This window comes from Gopherus evgoodei, chromosome 2 (genome assembly GCF_007399415.2).
Source record: "Gopherus evgoodei ecotype Sinaloan lineage chromosome 2, rGopEvg1_v1.p, whole genome shotgun sequence".
Classification (NCBI taxonomy): Eukaryota; Metazoa; Chordata; order Testudines; family Testudinidae; genus Gopherus; species Gopherus evgoodei.
In genome coordinates this window covers 151606715-151625769 of record NC_044323.1, presented here as the reverse complement: position 1 = coordinate 151625769, position 19055 = coordinate 151606715, and the positions used below count along the sequence as shown (strand labels likewise).

Genomic DNA, 19055 nt, shown 5'->3' with positions numbered 1-19055 from the left:
TAGTTAAGCTATGCGGGGGAAGAAGAGGTTAAAAAAAACTGGATGCGCCGCCCGGGAATCGAACCCGGGTCGCAAGAATGGGAATCTTGCATGATACCACTACACCAGCGGCGCAGATAAGAAATTTCATTGGCTGAAGTACTCATGAGATTTACAAAGCAGCAGGGATTTGAAATTATGCATGCAATCTATTTCTGTGGCACCTACTGATGACGTCCACCTAGATCTATTTGTGTATGTAATAACAAACACCTTGTCTGTGCCTGTACTTGCACGTGTGTGTTCACATGCGTTACAAACACTAATAAACAGTGTCTATATGCAAATTCATCATACAGTATTAGGTATAACATACACATGCATTGCCCATGATTATAATTCTGTACAGTGTGAACATGCATTAGAGCAGCTATTTAGGTAGCAAATGTTCCCATATGCAAATACAGAATTATATATATGCATTGTGTAGAATTGTGCCTAAAAGGCACAAACGTTAAAGCTGTGCATGTGTGCATGTATGTACAAATGCATAACTGGCATTGCATATTCACATATCTTGGTAGTCCATCGATCCTGTTGCCGGCACAGAGTGCCCGAGGGAAGCAACAGCGTGGTCCTTTGCCTGGTGTGCGCCGCGCCAATAAACATACTAGGGTGGAGAAGCAAACAAAGTTTATTTGAGATCTCAAAGTGGTGCAAGGAGGCTGATATGCCTCAAATCAAGCACACTGACTCCAGCCGCTTTTCCCTTTTTAAATTTTTTTTCCTTCCCCCCTCTTCGTCTTCCCCCCCCCACCCTTGTAGCACTTACATCAAGCGTAGTTACATTACGCAATCTTGGCTGCAGAAGCTCGTTAGTAATTTTCCCTTTTGCAAGTTATCTTGTCCTTCTGCTGGAGGTACGCAGGCCTTAACACTACCGCTTTAAACCGGTTTAAGCTATGCTGCCACTAATAGCTTACTGTTACACATTTGATTTTGCAGCTGCTAGTTTTCTAGGTCGAGTAAAGTTCAACATGGAGGAGCTTTGGTTTACTGAGGCCTAGGGCAGGAGGGCTTCATCGACACTCGTGGTCTTCCACCCACCGGAGTTACCTAGGGTTATGCCTAGTGACACCAACAATCCGATGATGACAGGTCTGAGCAAATCATCTATTGTTGGTCTCATGGTGTGCTCTGATGGCTATACAAGCCAATTCTAGAGGTGCACATTTGGCTGCAGATGGTGCATGGGAAGTTCGCAGTCAGCGGGTTGTGTGCTGCTGGTGCTCTGTGATGTCGTTCGCGTGCCTCTTGTAGACCCTGGCAGCGGTCTTCCTCAAAGGCGATGCAAGTATTTCTGACTGTTGCAAGCCACTGTGTTCTGTTGCTGGTGGTGTCCTGAAGGTCCCTGGGTTTGATACTGCTATACTGCAGATTGGCTTTGATGGTGTCCTTGTAACATTTTTGTGGACAACCTATGCAATTGTATATTTGCAAGCAAACAGATTATACTGAATTCCTTAAAATATTCACATGTATAGAATTATAATTACAAAAACATCCATTGCAGATATTTATGTACAGAAATAAACATGCAAATGATAGAATATCACATATTAAAATGTAGATACACATTGTATTTTATTATATATTCAAAGGCACATGTAAGATCTAATGAAAATGTAGAAGTATATCTACAAATGCATTGTATGATTATTCCTATTTATCAATATATTAATAAAGTATTATTTGCCTATGTATGTAAAAATATATCTGATATCTGTTAACAAAGAGGCATATATAACACACACACACACACAGAGAGCCCTAATCCTGGAAAGATACACACATATGCTTAGTGTTATTTATTGCATATCATGTTAAACAAGTGTGTACATCTTTGCAAGACTGAGGCCTATATAGGTATGAAAATATGAAGATTATATAGAATCAGAGAATATCAGGGTTGGAAGGGACTTCAGGAGGTCATCTAGTCCAACCTCCTGCTCAAAGCAGGACCAATTGCTAGACAGATTTTTGCCCCAGATCCCTAAGTGGCCCCCTCAAGGATTGAACTCACAATGCTGGGATTAGCAGGCCAATGCTCAATCCACTGAGCTATCCCTCTCCCCCCCATATACATATACATTGAATTTTTCAAACATATTTAATAATGTATAACATTTAGGCAGATATTTTGAATATATTAATTTTATTTCATCCTGTTCTTTCTACAGGAGTTGCAGGCCCAGATCCACAAGGCTGTTAACTTGTGGACCCTACTGTCATGGCATCTGGGTGCTTCACAGAATTTAAAAACACGCACCATATATACCAACTATGCAAGATACAAATATACATAAATATATGCATATATAAATGCAAATATATAAAAAAATCCACCACATTTAGTTAAGACAACAGTTCTTCAGAGCTTGGCACTCAACCCAATTAGGTTCTGTGTGGAAAACTATCAGGAAGTTTATAGCACAATAGCCACATAATGATGAATCCTGCATTCTTTCTCCTACCTTCGCTCTGCTCCATCAACCCTTGGGGCCAGATCTGCAGTTTGTGTTAAATTGTGGGAATACTCCAGCTGTGAATCTGGCTCTGATGCTTATTTGGAGAGAGTGCCTGAAGGTACAGATATGTTGGAGGTATTTACCTCCTGGAATATTTGAAGCTGGAACAAAACTCCCATACGTAGCATGCAGGGGATGCAGAAACCCCTACGTGCTTGCTCTACTATGTCTTTCCTGCATCACCTCACCATGACACCTAAATGCAGTAACCCTCTCTCTCTCTGTCCTGCGTGATTTTCACCCTAAAGACCTGATCCTGCAAACTATTCCATAGCAATGGACTCCTGAACCTGTGCAGTGTGCTCTATTGACTTAAGTGGAACTCTGTGCCAGTGTAAAGGGCCACTTGTGTAGATTCAGTTGCAGGACTGGAACTCTGAAAGCAAAAAACATAACAATTTTTGCAAACAGCTGCAGCCAGGTCTGTCTGGTTCTGACAAGCTCTTTTTTTCAGAAGAAGTTAGCGTAAGGGACATAACAGTGAGGATAACAAAGCATTCCTGACTCATTCCTCGATTAACAACAAAAAATGTCTTAGTTATCCTGGAATTAGTGTTCTCTGGCTCAAATAGATTATCACTGGGAACACAAATCTGTTTGTGACTGTCAAAAACAAGATTTTACCTTTAAAAAAAAATCTTTTCAAGCCTATGTAAGTTCAACAAAAAAGTTGGTTTTATTTTTTCTTAAAAATCAAGTAATTGTCAGCCACCTAGCACTAGGGGCAACCCCCCCCCCCAAAGGAAAACAAAAGCATGTGCATATGATGAATTGAGGTACAACAGTAGTTCTCAAACTTATGTACTGGTGACCAATGTTCCCTCTAATTTTTGACAGGCCATGTGCGCAAAAAATTTCTTCTGTGCAAAGTTTTGACAGGCCATGTGTGCAAAAATTTCTTCTGAGCAAATGTTTGTGCTTCTGTGCAAATTTTTGTGCATGCGGTGTTTCACCATCTGCGTAATGTTTCAGATGTGTGCACACACAGGCACACATTTTAGACGGAACAGTGCTGGTGACCCCTTTCACATAGCAAGCCTCTGAGTGCAATCCCCTCCTTATAAATTAAAAACACTTGTTTATATATTTAACACCATTAGAAACGCTGGATGCAAAGCAGGGTTTGGGGTGGAGGCGGACAGCTCACGACCTCCTGAGGGGTCCCAACCACCAGTCTGAGAACCCCTGAGGTACACCCTGGGACCACACTACGCTGCTAGTGCACCTCAGTCCTGACCTGGAGGGACTTCCCCTGAGAGGCTAATCCAGTCTCCCCAGTTTATTCAATCCTGAGTTCCTCTGTTGAGACTGCCAAAAAGGATTACTTAGGATCAAGCTAGTGAGTTATTTTGGGGACAGGGACACCTGCGCACTGGGAAACAGCCAGACACCCACCTCTGTCACCCATCAGATGAGGAAAAAAAACCAAAACTTTAGTTCCCTACAAGCCAAGGGCTGGAATTCAAGTCATCAGCAGGCACAAGGACCAGACACTGTGAGGAGGGATGTGGGCTAGGTACACTCTGAACAGGTTGTTACCCATCCAAGTGGGGCAAACACAATGCAGCCAGGCTCTGGCTGGGGGCTCCCTGGGGATTTTCTCCAAGGGCCCTGCCTGAGATGCCCCCCGTCCATGGGACATTTAGGGGCTTCCCCCTGCCCCCTACTCATCCCTGCCCTAGATCCCACTGTCTCCCCTTGCTCTCTCGCCTCGGCCCATAGGAAATCCTCCCCCCCACCCAGCATCTCCCCCAGGGCAGCCCCCCCCCCGACCCCTTAGTGCGCAGGGGAACCCCGCCCCTCCCGCCAGCTCCGCCCCCGCCAGCTAGGCGGTGTCTGCCGAACGCCTGATGGGATCTTGGCGGCCAGGCTCCCTGCCCGGGGCGAGCATGCGGGCCCGTCTGCCTGCGCCCCTGCTCCTGCTCCTGGCCTCCCTCTGGCGGGGGGCGTCGGGGGCCAGTGAGCTGCGCTACCCGCCCAGCAAGATAGGTACTGGGGGGCGGAGAGAGGTCTGGGGCCCAGCTGCGGGGGAGGGGGCTGCGGAGTGGGGGGCTCGGGGGAGGCTGGGATCTGGGGTGGGGGCTCGGGGAGGCTGGGTCTCAGTTGCTGGGGAGAGTGGGAAAGGAGTTCAGGGAGGCTGGGGGGAGGGGCACGTCAGTCCCTGGGTTTGGGCGACTGCGCTGTGGCGCAGTTGCTGGTGAGAGGGGTGGAGAGATGGGTCTGGGGCACAGTTACTGGGGGGAAGGGGGCAAGGATAAGAAGTCTGGGGACAAGCTGCCAGGGAGAGGGAAGGGAGGCGATTGGGACATCTGGGGTAAGAGAGTAGGAGATGGACCTGGAGCAACTGGCTCAGGATAGGAACCAGTGCGGTAACTGGAAAGAGCAGAGCAGTGGGTCGGTGCAGTCACTCCTCACTTAATGCTTTATCTAGGGTCCGTCTGCCCCCTGGGCCACTCAGAGCCATTCCGTTCCTGAGCTGGCAGTGGCATTCTGTAAGAAGTAGATAATGGCCCTTAATCTTGTTCTCTCCCTCCTGCTCACAACTCCCCTTTATGGACTGCAACTTGCATATGGAAATAGCAGTGCCAGATACTTGTTCCTTACTTAATCCCCTGCAGAACATATTTTTTTAAAGCAAACCCAACAGTTAACAAAACAGACCATTTCTGTTTCTAATAATTGTAAGAGGTTTAAAAATATAGATTAATTATTATCGGATACGTGCCTAATGTTTGGGATAGTTTGGAGCTATGGTTTTGTTTCAGCTCACAAAAATTCTATAAGTAACCACAAAGCTCAGGAAACTCTCCAGTGTTCTTAGACCCTTGAATTTCTGTGTTTGCTGTAGGCCCCTCTGTAACAATAACCTAAGTGAAACTCGTGATATTGACTGGATGTCTAGTTTTGAAGTTTGTGAGACCTTGTTACTGAGCTTTAAAATATTTCCTGGATTCATAGTTGTTTATTACTTTCTTTGCCCTTTGGAGTCTATGTTCTCAATAGTTTCTCACCAGACACACAAACTTTGAAGAAACGACTCTTGTGTCTCTGGTGCCTTGCAACTTGTGCAGTCATTTGGCCCAGTGCAAGGTTGTGGAACATACTATCCTTGTGGTGTGGTAGCATTTTACACTCACTTTGCATGTTTTTATGCTTGTGCAGATGACTACTGCCAAAGGAGCAAGACAGTGCAGGCCCAAGATGTAATTATGGAGCTTAGCTGACTGAGCTGAATAAACCAGTATTGGTGGTATGGCCTGTTGCAGACACTATCTGCACTTAAAACATTACAGTGGCAGAGTTGCAGTGCTGCTTTGGTGACACTCACTACACTGACAGGAGGGGTTCTCCAGTCACTGTAGTTAATCCACATCCCCAAGAGGTGGTAGTCTCTATCTAGCACTGTCTATGGTGGGATTTAGGTAGGCTTAATTACATCTCTCGGGATGAGAATTTTTCACACCGCTGAGAGATGTAGCTAGATTGACCTAACTTTCTAGTGTAGACCAGCACTTAGAGTGTGACCTGAGAACAGCTGAGTGTGTATTCATAGAATATCAGGGTTGGAAGGGACCTCAGGAGGTCATCTAGTCCAACCCCCTGCTCAAAGCAGAACCAATCCCCAACTAAATCATCCCAGCCAGGGCTTTGTCAAGCCTGACCTTAAAAACCTCTAAGGATGGAGATTCCACCACCTCCCTAGGTAACCCATTCCAGTGCTTCACCACCCTCCTAGTGAAATAGTGTTTCCTAATATCCAATGTAAGCCTCCCCCACTGCAACTTGAGACCATTACTCCTTGTTCTGTCATCTGGTACCACTGAGAACAGTCTAGATTAGGGGCGGCCAAACTTTTTGGCCTGAGGGCCACGTCAGGTTTCTGAAATTGTATGGAGGGCTGGTTAGGGGAGGGTATCCACTATCCAACCCCCACTTGACACCCTCTGACGGCCCTCCCCGGGACCCCTGCCCCATCTGCCCTTACATGTCCTCTGACTGCCCCATCCAACCCCTCCTCTCATTCCTGACTGCCCTCCCAGGACCTCTGTCCCCATTCAACCCCTCATTCACCCTGACTACCTCCAGAACCCCTGCCCCTGACTGCCCCCCACCACCCCATCCAACTCCTCCTCCTTCCTGACTGCTTTCCAGGGACCCCTGCTCACATTCAACCCCCCTGTTCCCCGCCCTCTGAGCATCCTGCCCCCTAGCCACCCCTGCCCTCCATCCTGAACTCCTCCTCTGCCCTCTATCCAACCCCCCCAGCTCCCTGTCCCCTTACAGGCTGGATACAGCTGCGCCACCCAGAGCACCAGGAAAGGCAGACTCGCCATCCAGCTGGAGTCAGCCACACCACTATGCAGCACAGAGCACCAAGTCCGGCTGCAGCTCTGCAAGAGCCCCACAACACAGAGCATTGTGCCGGTGGCACAGTGAGCTGAGGCTGAGGACGAGGAGGAACTGCAGGGAAGGGGCTAGCCTCCCAGACCAGGAGCTCAGGGGCTGGGCAGAAGGTCCCGCGGGCTGTAGTTTGCCCACCTCTGGTCTGGAGCCATCCTCTTTGGAACTGCCTTTTAGATAGTTGAAAGCAGCTATCAAATCCCCTCTTGTTCTCTTCTGCAGACTAAATAAGCCCAGTTCCCTCAGCATCTCCTCATAAATCGTGCTGCAGCCTCTAATAATTTTTGTTGCCCTCCGCTGGACTTTTTCCAATTTTTCCACATCCTTCTTGTAGCGTAGGGCCCAAAATTGGACACAGGACTCCAGATGAGGCCTCACCAATGCTGAATAGAGGGGAATGATCACGTCCCTCGATCAGCTGGCAATGCTCCTACTTATACAGTCCAAGATGCCGTTAGCTTTCTTGGCAACAAGGGCACACGGTTGACTCATATCCAGCTTCTCATCCACTGTAACCCGTAGGTCCTTTTCTGCAGAACTGCGGCCTAGCCACTCGGTCCCGAGTCTGTAGTAGTGAGTGGGATTCTTCTGTCTTAAGTGCAGGACTCTGCACTTGTCCTTGTTGAACCTCAGATTTCTTTTGGCCCAATCCTCTATCCTCGCTCTACCCTCCAGCATATCTACCACTCCTCCCTGTTCAGTGTCATCTGCAAATGTGCTAAGGTTGCAATCCATGCCATCCTCCAGATCATTAATGAAGATATTGAGCAAAACTGGCTCCAGGACCGACTTTTGGGGCACTCCACTTGAAACCGACTGCTAACTAGACATGGAGCCATTGATCTCTACCCATTGAGCCTGATGATCTAGCCAGCTTTCTATCCACCTTATACTATTACTCACTTTGCATGTTTTTGTACTCATATGAATACCACTTTTCTATCCACTTTACACTAATACCTCCTACAATGTATCGATGTGTTGTCTCTTGTATAATCTGTGGGCTTGTCTACACTTAAAATTCTACAGCAGCACAACTACACGGCTGCATGTGCACTGCAACACTACCTATGCTGCTGAGAGGGGTTCTCCTGTCAGCATAGGTAATCCACCTCCCCGAGAGATAGTAGAATTCTTTCAGTGACGTAATGCTGTCTACACTGGGATTAGGTTGGTATAGCTACATTTCTAAGGGGTGTAGATTTTTCACACCCCTGAGAGACATCATTATACTGATATAAAAGCCTAGTTTAGTCCAGGCCTGAGGTTTTTTTTTTCCTTTTTCTCTCATTCATTTGCAAATGAGGCTACGCAATCCACATCCCCAAGAGGTGGTAGTCTCTACCTAGCACTGTCTATGCTGGGATTTAGGTAGGTTTATACACATTTATCTAAGGTATTTAATTTATCTGGCCCCCATTACTGCCATCTGAATGCTTCAATCTGTACTGTATTTATCCTCACCACACTCTGGTGAGATGGGGAGAACAGCACTGCCTTGTTGTATGGATGGGGAACTGAGACCTGGTCTGCACTGGAAAGCGATACTTCCATCGGGGTGTGAAAAAACCACACACCTGACCAATGTAGTTATGCTGACATAGCTCCAGTGTAGTTGGAGCTCTGTCAACAGAAGGGGACTTCTGTCGACAGGATAACTTCATTCGGGGAGGAGATGGCCTTAAACTGACCGGAAAACCCTTTTTCTTAGTGGAGCCTATATCTTCTCTGGGGGGGCTCTACTGGTATAGCTGTGCTGGCATAGCTACACAGATATAGTCTCTATAGTATGGGGATACCTTGAGAAACACAGAGAGCTTAAGGTCCAGGAAGTTAGGAGCCTAAATACCTTTGTGGATCTGGGCCTAAGCAACTTGCCCAAGTCCATCAAGTGCTTGCAAGTCCCTCATCTTGTTACCATAAATGATAAATATGAATTACTAATTGATGCTGCAACCCCTGCCCTGCAGCAAAATTTGCCAACATTCCCGGAATGCTGAACCAGCTACATGACACAGCCAGTTACGTTACATACATGATACATGTTTCCACGTGAATGTGAGCAACTCAATCTTTGGGCTTGTCTACACTTGAAAGGCTATAGGGGCACAGCTGTGCCACTGTAGCACTTCAGTATGGACACTGCTTATACTGATGGGAGATCCCTTCCCATTGGCAGAAGTAATCCACCGCCCGGAGAGGCAGTAGGTAGGTCGATGGAAGAATTTGCTACATTAGGGGTAAGTTAGTGTAACTGCAGCACTCACGGCTGTGGATTTTTCCCACCCCTGAGTGACAGAGTTAAGTTGACTAATTCTCTAGTGTAGACGAGGCCTTTGGAGTAGGTTCCTGCTTCTCTCAAATTAATGTTCAGCTGAAGGGTTGTGGCTTTAAAGAATTTAGGGTGGGATTTTGAAAAGCACAGAAGAGATTTAGGAGCCCAAATCACATAGGAGCTTTTGAAATTTCTACCCTCAAAATGAAAACTCTGTCTCTATAGTCCCACCAATGGAGACAGCACTGGAGGAAGAGAGCCACAACTGACACTAGCAGGAGGGCTGCTTGAATTCAGAGACCTGGGATGTGTCTGTGGAAATTAACTAAAGTGGGGGAAATAACTTCCTTTTAAAATGCATTTTCAGCTGTTATCGGAGCTGGTATTGGGGGCACTTCAGCAGCCTATTTTCTACGCCAGACGTTTGGGAAAGATGTACAGATTGACGTGTTTGAGAAAGGAACGGTGGGGGGCCGTTTGGCTACTATAAACGTGGAAGGAAAAGACTATGAAGCAGGCGGGTCCATCATTCATCCTCTTAACCTACATATGAAGCATTTCATCAAGGAGCTAGGTATGTGAGTATTTCCTAAGGAGCAGAAGTTATTGGGCTCATTTCTCCACTCACACCAATGCAAATAAGGAGGAACATCAATTTAAGTCAATGGCGTTACATTGGCATACATGAAAGGACAATCCATCAGACTGCTGTGACATACCGGGGTGCAATCCAGATGAGTGGAGGGCTGTGTCACCCCTGCCTTCTAACCTGGAGTGCCTTGCAATGTCTTGCTGATGTAACCTCCAACCCGGACTACTGACAAACAGCCGCCCAGCATGCAGGTCACTCCAAGATGTGTTTGTGTAATTGCAGCCTGCTAGTCACACCCTGGATCTCACCAGCCTTGGTTATATTGCAGGGTGATCCCAACACACTCCCAGTCCTGGCTTTCCCCTCAGAAATATGTCTTGTACTGTCCCGTCCTCTCCTGGACAGTCCAAATATACTAAGTCTGATACTCCTTTAAGGGAATAGTATACACTAGCCTATCATCTTAGAATTACCTAAACACTAACTTAAACACACTGGAAAAAACAATAAAACAAGATTATTAACTACTGAGAGAGATTTTGAGTAGAAGTAATGAGGCATAAAAGTTAGACGTTTCAAGAAAAATTAAGACAAAATGCTTTCTAGTGCCTAATTTAACAAACAATATTTAATTCAAGCAAAGTTTCTCACCATATGCTTCCAGGAGTTTTATTGGCCAAACTCTTTGGGTCAGGACTCCTCCCACAGAGTCCAAAGGCTGGTTGCTTTCTTGTCTCAGGTGCAGAGAATGAGGAGGGCAAAAGTGTGTAGGCTTTTTATAGTTTTCAGTCCCCTCTTGAAAAACATTTTCAGCTGAGAACCAGGAGACAAAGTGGGTAGAAGGATGGTCTCTGCTGGTCTTTTTCACTTATGGGAGCTTCCTTTATTTTCTCTATTCTCCCCTTCTCCTTGATGAGTCTGTTTACTGCTTAAATGCAAATTAAGACAAGCATACACTCCTTTGTTAAGACAGGTCCCTTTGACCAGTTTGTGCTATATGAGTCTAAAGATGTATTTTTAACATCATAAAGGGGAAATGTATAACTTTATGCAGGAAGTTCAGGGGACAGGACTAGACAGAATCATAGGACCTGAAGGGACCTTGAGAGGTTACGTTGTTGCACTCATTTTACCATGACATTACTGATCTGCAAGTAAAGAGTTTTCAAATTGATACCTCACAAAGGTATATCTTGTACAAAGATTCTTACAATAGTGTGTATAATGTGAACCCAGAGGTTTATTCCATTACATCTGCCCAACTAACAAAACTTAGAGTCAGTTTGGTGATTGTTATAAACAAAACAAATAATGTGTATTACTCATATGATGTTACTTTAGAGGGTTGGGCTGCTTGATTTTTGTTTCTGGGCTTTTTTGCAAGATCCCTTTAAGGGTGCATACTCACCTTTGCAGTGCCTCCTGCTGGTCATCCTCAGGAATTAGCTCATTTTCCAGCCAGGAGCACCCTCTGCAGGACAGTAATCCACCTTACCTCACTCTGGCCCCTGGGTCCCTCCCAGGACCCAGTGCCCCTTTACTGGGTTTCTGCCTCCCTCCTTGCAGAACCCCCTCAGTCTCAGGGTCTCCCCCTCCCAGGGGAACCCCCCCCCACTATACCTCAGGGTTAGGCTACTACCAGTCCCCATCTAGCCCCCACTAACTAGGGCAGACTACAGTGTACACCACTCATCATAGGCAAAGAGGGTTCTGGACCTGCTGCCTCTGCCTGCCCATGGGCTGTCCCCTGCAACCCAGTACCTTATAGACCTGTCAGCAGGCCTGTAGCCTGGGGCTTTCCAGCCCGGAGCTCCCAGCCCCTCTGGCCCTTCCCCAGCCCTGCTCCAAATCTAGGTTCCTACTAGTCCTACAGCAGCCAGGCCCTTCTCCCTCTACAGACAGAGGTGACTGAGTGGGCTCCTGCCTTACTACCTCCTATAGGGGCCAGCTGGGCCTGACTGGGGCTTGGCCACAGCTGAGCCTACCTTCCCCAATCAGCCCAGGCATCTTGCCCCAGCCACAGCCCTCTCCTGGACTGTTTTAAGCCCTGAAGGGCAGGAGCGGGTACCACACCACTACAATCCCCCTGTTCCTCCGGTGCCTTTCTCTTCAAGGGAGGGCACTGGTGCTCAACCAGCTAGTCCTGTCCATGCTCTGGTACCGGCTCAACACACTGGTCCTGGCCCTGGGCTTCCTGACCGACCTCTGGAGGGTGGTGCTGGAATTCTTTTGGCCAGGACTGCACTGGGTCCCTGCAGGGGTACTCCACCTGCCCCTGGAGGAGGGAGGGCAGGGCCTGAAGTGCCTGCGCACTCAGGTTCACGTCTTCCGTCTCCAGGCACTGCAGACGCTTCTTTATGGTGCGGGTAGTCCGGCGTGGAGAGCACTGGCGCACGCCTTCCTGCGCCGCTTCCGAGGGCTCCGATATGACCGGCAGCTCCTTTATCTCGAACCGAGGGGTCTTCCGCGAGACCTCTCCGGGCTGCCGGTCTTCTACCAGGACCTCCTCCGGACCTGGAAGCTGTTCTCTGCGACGAGGTCCGTGGCGGCCACCGAGGGGGCTGACCTCCTCGCGGAGCCCCTGCTACACAATCCCCAGCTCCATGTGCAGGTGGCGGAGTCCCCCGCGGTGCACCAGAGATTGGTCCTGGCGGGAGCTACCAGGGTCGGAGACCTCCTGGACTACGACCGGGGAGGCTGGCTGGATCCCCTGATGCTCGCTCGCCGCATGGGGCTCTCCAGACCTTGCACTCCCCGGTGCGTACTCCAGGAGGTGGAGGCCGCTTTGCCGCCCGCTGCTCGGGCCTACCTCGACCGGGTCCTGCGGGAGGGCACCCCCCGCCTACCCCCCACCCCAAGCCCTCCGGACCTTTTCATCGGGCCTCTGCCCCGTAGGCCTGACTGCCCCCCCCCTTTCTCCCCAAGCCGGCTGCACGACCTGCAGCCGATCCGTTTCCAAACCGCGCCAAGGAAACAGCTCTACACGCTTGTGCGCCACACCCTTCACTTCCTCACCTTCGTGTCCCGCCCCGATACGAAGTGGCGCGACCTCCTGCCACCTCTGGAGGGTGAGAAGCCCCGGTGGGCCAACCTCTACTCCACCCTGGTCCCAAGGCCCACTGGGGATATCAGTTGGCAGCTCCTCCATGGGGCCGTGTGCACGGGCGTGTACTTGGCGTGGTTTACCCGTCCCGGACACCTGCCCCTTCTGTGGCGTGAGGTAGACCCTGGCGCACGTTTACTTAGAGTGCGCCAGGTTGCAGCCCCTACACCGGCTCCTCATTGCCATCCTCTTACGTTTCTGGTTGCACTTTTCCCCTCACCTCCTTCTGTACGCACTCCCTATCCGTGGCCCCACGAAGTCCCGGGACCTCCTGGTCAACCTCCTCCTTGCCCTGGCAAAAAAGGCCATCCACGCGACCAGGGAGGGGAGGTTGGCCGATGGAGACTCCGGTGACTGTGGGGCTTGCTTCCGCTCCATGGTCCGATCACGCATCCGGGCGGAGTTCCTCTGGGCGGTGTCCACTGGCTCCCTTGACGCCTTCGAGGAGCAGTGGGTGCTGTCCGGGGTTCTCTGCTTGGTGTTCCCATCAGGTTCCCTCCTTCTGACCCTTTGACTTCACTCCTGTCCCTGTTCTTTTATTAGTTGTCCCCCGAACTCAGTGGGTTCTGTGGCCCTGTGGGTCCTCCCCTTAGGCTGGGGGAGGATCCTTTAGCAGTGGGCGGGCTTCTGCCCGCCCACTTCCCGGAAACCCAATAGATACAATCCCCCTGTTCCTTCTAAGTGTTTAGGTGCTCTTGACTAAATGGGATGACCACAACAAAATATCTAATATATATTGTAACAAATCCATGAACTTCCTGGTTATTGCTATACTGTATACCAGAGCCACTCTGAATTTTAAAGCTAGAGAGAGACTACAACTCAGAGCTGCTTGATTCAAAGCCCAGGTTCATAGTACTTGAGCTGAAAGGAAATCTCTGTTAGCAGCTCAGGGCCTGTTTGAATAGCTTTGATTCTCTCCACTCAAGGGCAATACTGAACATACACACTATCCTGCTCATTACATGAGTTTACTTGAGTTGAAATAATCCTGGTATGATCTTAGAGGAAGTCATTTAGAACTCCTGCATTCTTGGGGCACCACTCACATTTTTCAGAGCCAGCTTTGCTGCTAAGATTTTTAAAAGGAAATAATAAAAATCTAGACAGTTTGAACTGGTAAGTCAAAATTATCGCACTTGTCACTACTTATAATGATGCATCTTTTGTGCTTCCTGAAGCAGTACAGTGCAACAGATAGACCTGTTCCTTTTTAAATTATGCCAGCAGGTCCTGTTAGCTTATGGCAGATATTTCTTTCCTTTGCAGGACTTTCTGTTCCTGAGAACCGACATGGCCTTCTGGGCATTTACAATGGAGATGAATTTGTGTTTGAGGAGAGCAGCTGGTACATTATCAATATTCTGAAACTCCTCTGGCATTATGGATTCAGTCCTCTGCGAATGAACATGTGGGTGGAAGATATCTTGGACAAGTTTATGAGGTAATGATGTAAAGCCTGAACTAAATTAATTCTCCTGCTGGAGTGATTAAAAACTGGTAGGTACTATTTATGATGATGAATGCTGTGGAAACATAAAGAAGTGGCAGTTTAGGGTTTTTTTTCTTGACCCTCTGTTTCTCTTCTGTGATCTTCTTGGGTCTTTTTTCCTACGAGCGTATGTTGCAATATAGCTAGGGCAACCCAGGATTCATTCCTCATGGCAGTGGGGTGATCTCTATGAGTAGTTTTTGTTGCCTGCCCTTTTACTTTGTAAACTGTTCTAATTAAAACAAGATTACCGTTTAAACAGTGCTGCTTTGTAGTAGTAAGCACAGACACAGTAATCACCACTTGTACATTGTACAATGTAAACCAGACAATATAATTTTGAGCGAAAGGAGTCATCAGTACAGTTTGCCCTAACGTAGTATGTCCATCACGCTGGCATTTGGGTGCATAAAACACAGAAACAGGCATTAATTTATAACTGCCTGCAGTGAGCAAAAGTACCCACCCCCTGGAAAGAAGTCAGGAAACTTATGAAAAGACCCAAAAGGGCTTTGTTTTAGATGTGCTAGGCAATGGTTTGGCTGGCAAGATGAGCCTTGTCCCTTGTTTCTGAAGGTTAAGAGATTCTGATGGTCCCATTGAGAATCCCTTGTCTCCAGTTCCCAAGAACACCCCTCCAAGGACTATCAGCACGAACACTACAGCTGATCTCAGTTGTCAGGAGGGAGCAGTGGGACAGAAGACAGAATCTAAAATGGTCAGACCCCCTTCGCATACTGGTCTTTGCAGAGTAAAACGAAAAACTGGAAATGCACTCAGAAATTTTGCTATTTCTTTAAACGTTTTTCATTTACAGTGTCAGTGACTGCAAATTAATTGTTCTGTGCTAATCTGTATAGTCTAAGGTAGTCTTTTATGAATTGATTTATATGTCTTTCTCCTTTTGGATAAAGAATCTACCGCTATCAGTCTCATGACTACTCCTTCAGCAGCATGGAGGGCTTGTTTCATGCCCTCGGAGGGAATGACTTTATCCAGATGCTGAATCGGACCCTTGATGAGACTTTGCAGAAGGCTGGCTTCTCCCAGAAGTTTATCTATGAGATGGTTACTCCAATCATGAGAGTCAATTACGGCCAAGGTGTCAACATTAATGGGTTTGTAGGTGTGTGTTTAATTGTCTTCCATACTTACATAGTTCTGTTTCTGCTGGCAGATGAAGCTGTCATTAAAAGGGCTGGATGTTGTGACCTCTGTTGTGCTATAGTGAAAACTCTGGCTTCATTCTTAGGATTCTTGCTCCCTAGTCATGGGTAGGCTTTGAAGGTGATGCATTCATCCTTAAGGAAAGGGGGATTACTTCTGTTGCTCAACAGTGTCGTCTCTCACTGTGATATTCTGATAGGAAAGCAAATTGTTCAGTAGCTGTTTGGTACCATTATTTTTAGCAAGTTTTGTGTGTCACTTTCCTAGCAACCTATAGTTTTCTTAGCTCTATTTTACTATTCCAGCCCTGAGTGAAGATCCCCTGCTTAATTCAGTGAATGGGATGTTAGAACAGTGTGTTTGGAATTTCACTCTCTTCCCTGGCAGGTGCGGTGTCTATGACAGGTGCTGACTCTGGACTTTGGTCAGTAAAAGGGGGCAACAAACTTGTCTGCAGTGGTCTTCTTTATGCTTCTAAAGCACAACTTATCTCTGGCACAGTTATCTCTATAGAGGAGAGAACGCGGCCCCAACGCACAGGTGAGGTGCACTCGCTTTCTTTGGACTTAAGAGGAAAAGACTTTAAAGGTAGAGATCGGCGTATGCTGAAACATTTGGATGCCCATCTCAAGAGCCCTGGTATTCAGGTCACTACATACATATAGGGCCCGTCTGATTTTTAGGCCCCTTATGAGGAGTCAAATTGGGCACCCAAAAATCGCTAGTCTGAAAGACTTGTTCTAAATTATGTCAATGAAAGATCCAGTGTGCAACATGTGACGCAAAAGTTCTTAGTCCAATAAGGGAAAAATTCCCCCTGCTCTCTTCCCCCCCCAAAAATCTAGTTTACAAAAGCATTAACCCAAAAAAATACTCATGTCCTGTTGCCAGGAGGATTCTGCATTTTCTTAAATATTAATTTTTTTCCAGGAGGTACAGTTAAGCTGTATGAAGTGAGCTACAACTCTGCATCAGGTCCAGCTACAGACATGTACGATATAGTTCTCATAGCTACACCCCTGAATCATAAAATGTCCAACATCACCTTCCAGAACTTTAACCCGCCCCTTGCACAGTTCTCAGACCGTTACCATCAGATGGTGGCAACTTTTGTTCATGGGCGCATAAACGCATCCTTCTTCGGCTACAAGGACCCATCCCACTTTCATTTAGCCAACATTTTCACAATAGAAAATCCCAACCTATTTATCTACAGTATAGGTGTTGTGTCTCCTGTCCAAAACACACACGATGACATGAAGCAACCCATGGGACCTGCTGTTTGGAAAGTGTTCTCAAAAGAATCTCTCACCAAGGAGCAGATGAATTTGCTTTTCTCATCCTATGATTCTGTGAAAGAGAAGAAGTGGCTGGCTTACCCGCACTACCATCTTCCAAACACATGCCCACCTATAATCCTGCACGATAGAATATACTACCTTAATGGCATAGAATGGGCGGCAAGTGCCATGGAAATGAGCGCAGTTGCCGCCAAAAATGCAGCCCTCCTTTCTTACCATCGCTGGTATGGAAACATGAACATGATTGACCAAGAGGATTTATATGAGAAACTCAAAACAGAGCTGTGAGTTTTACCCAGGTATGAGCGACAAATCCCCATGGCTGATGAGTCTAGATTGCCCAGTGATGGCCAGAGGAAATTGATCATGGTATTGATCAAATGCTACATCTTTCTGGCCCACCTTACTGTTAAAAATGAATATATGGGAATATTTTCCCCCTAACCTGATACAGTAGTCACAAGTGTTACCTATCACAATAGTGAAGATGGAAAAATTCCAGAGAGGTGTAGGATTTTTAAATTGCTCTTTCCCTTATGTATTCTGACCCCAGCTTAGGAAAGCACGTAAGCATGTACTAAAGCCTATCCCTATTCAAGATAAGCACTTAAGCAAGTATTTAAAGTTAAGCATGTGCTTAAGTGCAGTCCTGAATAGGGATACATTCCTGAATAAGGACCTGTTTATGTATAATCACCTTGGCCCCGATCTTGTTGACAGGTAAGCATGTGGTTAAATATTTGCAGGAAAAGGCCTTAGTGGCTCCTGTGGTATGACGCAAACTCCTTAAATAAAGGAAAAAGGCAGAGGATGTGGAGTTAGATGTAACATATTAATTTTATTTTAAAAATTGATAAAATCAAATTCTGAAAGTAGCCTGTAAGAGGCTGTCTGGTCTCATCTTATTGGCTCACTTCCTTTCCAACTGCTAACCTTTGTTAAGTCCAGTACAAATTAATTCCATGGTTTCCTAACAGTGTCAGCTTTCCATTTTAAGCAATTGCTTTTGTTGCCACAGGGGTCTTATGCGAATAGAAAGAGGCAATGCCCTACCATCTGAAAAGGTTTGGGAGCCTTTTTACTAGACTTGACTTTGCTTCTTTTAAGGAAAATAATTTTAAATTGGTTTTAAAGAGGTTTTCTGTATTTAGTTTTAAAGCGTGGAGCAGTCTGGGTGCATGTTCTTTAATGTTACTGATTTTTTTTTCATTCTCCTTCTAGCATCATTATAATCTTAGAAGCGAAATCTGTAAAACAAATAAAAGGAAGTTCTTCACACAGCCAACCTGTGGAACTCCTTGCCTGAGGAGGTTGTGAAGGCTAGGACTATAACAGGGTTTAAAAAAGAACTAGATACATTCATGGAGGTTAAGTCCATTAATGGCTATTAGAGAGGATGAGTAAGGAATGGTGTCCCTAGCCTCTGTCTGTCAGAGGGTGGAGATGGACAGCAGGAGAGAGATCACTTGATCATTACCTGTTAGGTTCACTCCCCCTGGAGCACCTGGCATTAGTCACTGTCGGTAGACAGGATACTGGGCTGGATGGACCTTTGGTCTGACCCAGTATAGTTGTTCTTATGTTCCAGTGTTAGGTTCTACAATAGAGAACCTGAATATAATTTGGAAAACTGTGAATCTGGCTTCGTCCCAGCTGAAGTTAATATACAGCTTTGAAAAAGGCCATAAGTCATGGGATCAGAAGGAACTGCAATTGTATTTTTGAAAGTTTGGTTATTCATACATTGTCAAAAAAAAAAAGGTTAAGATTCCAATCTCCGTACAGAGTACTTGTCTGACCTGGCATGTATTAACAGTACTGTAATTTATTTTAAAGCATGCTTTTCAGGTGAGTGAATACAGGGGGTATTTAAGAGGAGAGAGAAATAAAAAATTTTATAGCGGGCTACAGGAGGAGCATGGGAGATGGTATACATGCTGATGATAAACACATTAATGCAACGGAATCCTAACTATTCAAAGTGACTGAGAGACCCAGAAACTTATGAAAGTCAGCAGTCAATAAAATCACAAAGACATGCCACCTATGCAGTAAAAAGGGAGATCCGAATAATTTTGAGATTTTACTTTGTTTCTTTTGATTGCGCACCTTCTGTAAATTCTGTTCCTTGTAGGACACGGCATTAGGGCCATATTT

The 19055-nt window shown here is 46.6% G+C and overlaps 1 protein-coding gene and 1 non-coding gene across 3 annotated transcripts; one reads left to right on the top strand and one right to left on the bottom strand.

Moving 5' to 3' along the window:
* Positions 1-43: 43 nt before the first annotated feature.
* On the bottom strand, positions 44-114 carry TRNAG-CCC. The gene has a single exon. It is a non-coding gene; the product is annotated as a tRNA-Gly (tRNA).
* A 4288-nt stretch (positions 115-4402) lies between these two features.
* Positions 4403-18223, top strand: PCYOX1 (prenylcysteine oxidase 1). Of its 2 annotated transcripts, XM_030551943.1 has the most exons (7): positions 4403-4556; positions 9611-9817; positions 14208-14382; positions 15345-15556; positions 15985-16137; positions 16528-17197; positions 18120-18223. In XM_030551943.1, the coding sequence occupies exons 1-6, from the start codon at positions 4418-4420 to the stop codon at positions 17184-17186; spliced, it is 1545 nt and encodes a 514-aa protein (XP_030407803.1). In that variant the 5' UTR covers positions 4403-4417; the 3' UTR covers positions 17187-17197; positions 18120-18223. The 2 variants fall into 2 exon arrangements, with proteins under 2 accessions (XP_030407803.1, XP_030407802.1); XM_030551942.1 differs by having other exon boundaries at positions 16528-18223.
* Positions 18224-19055: the final 832 nt, after the last annotated feature.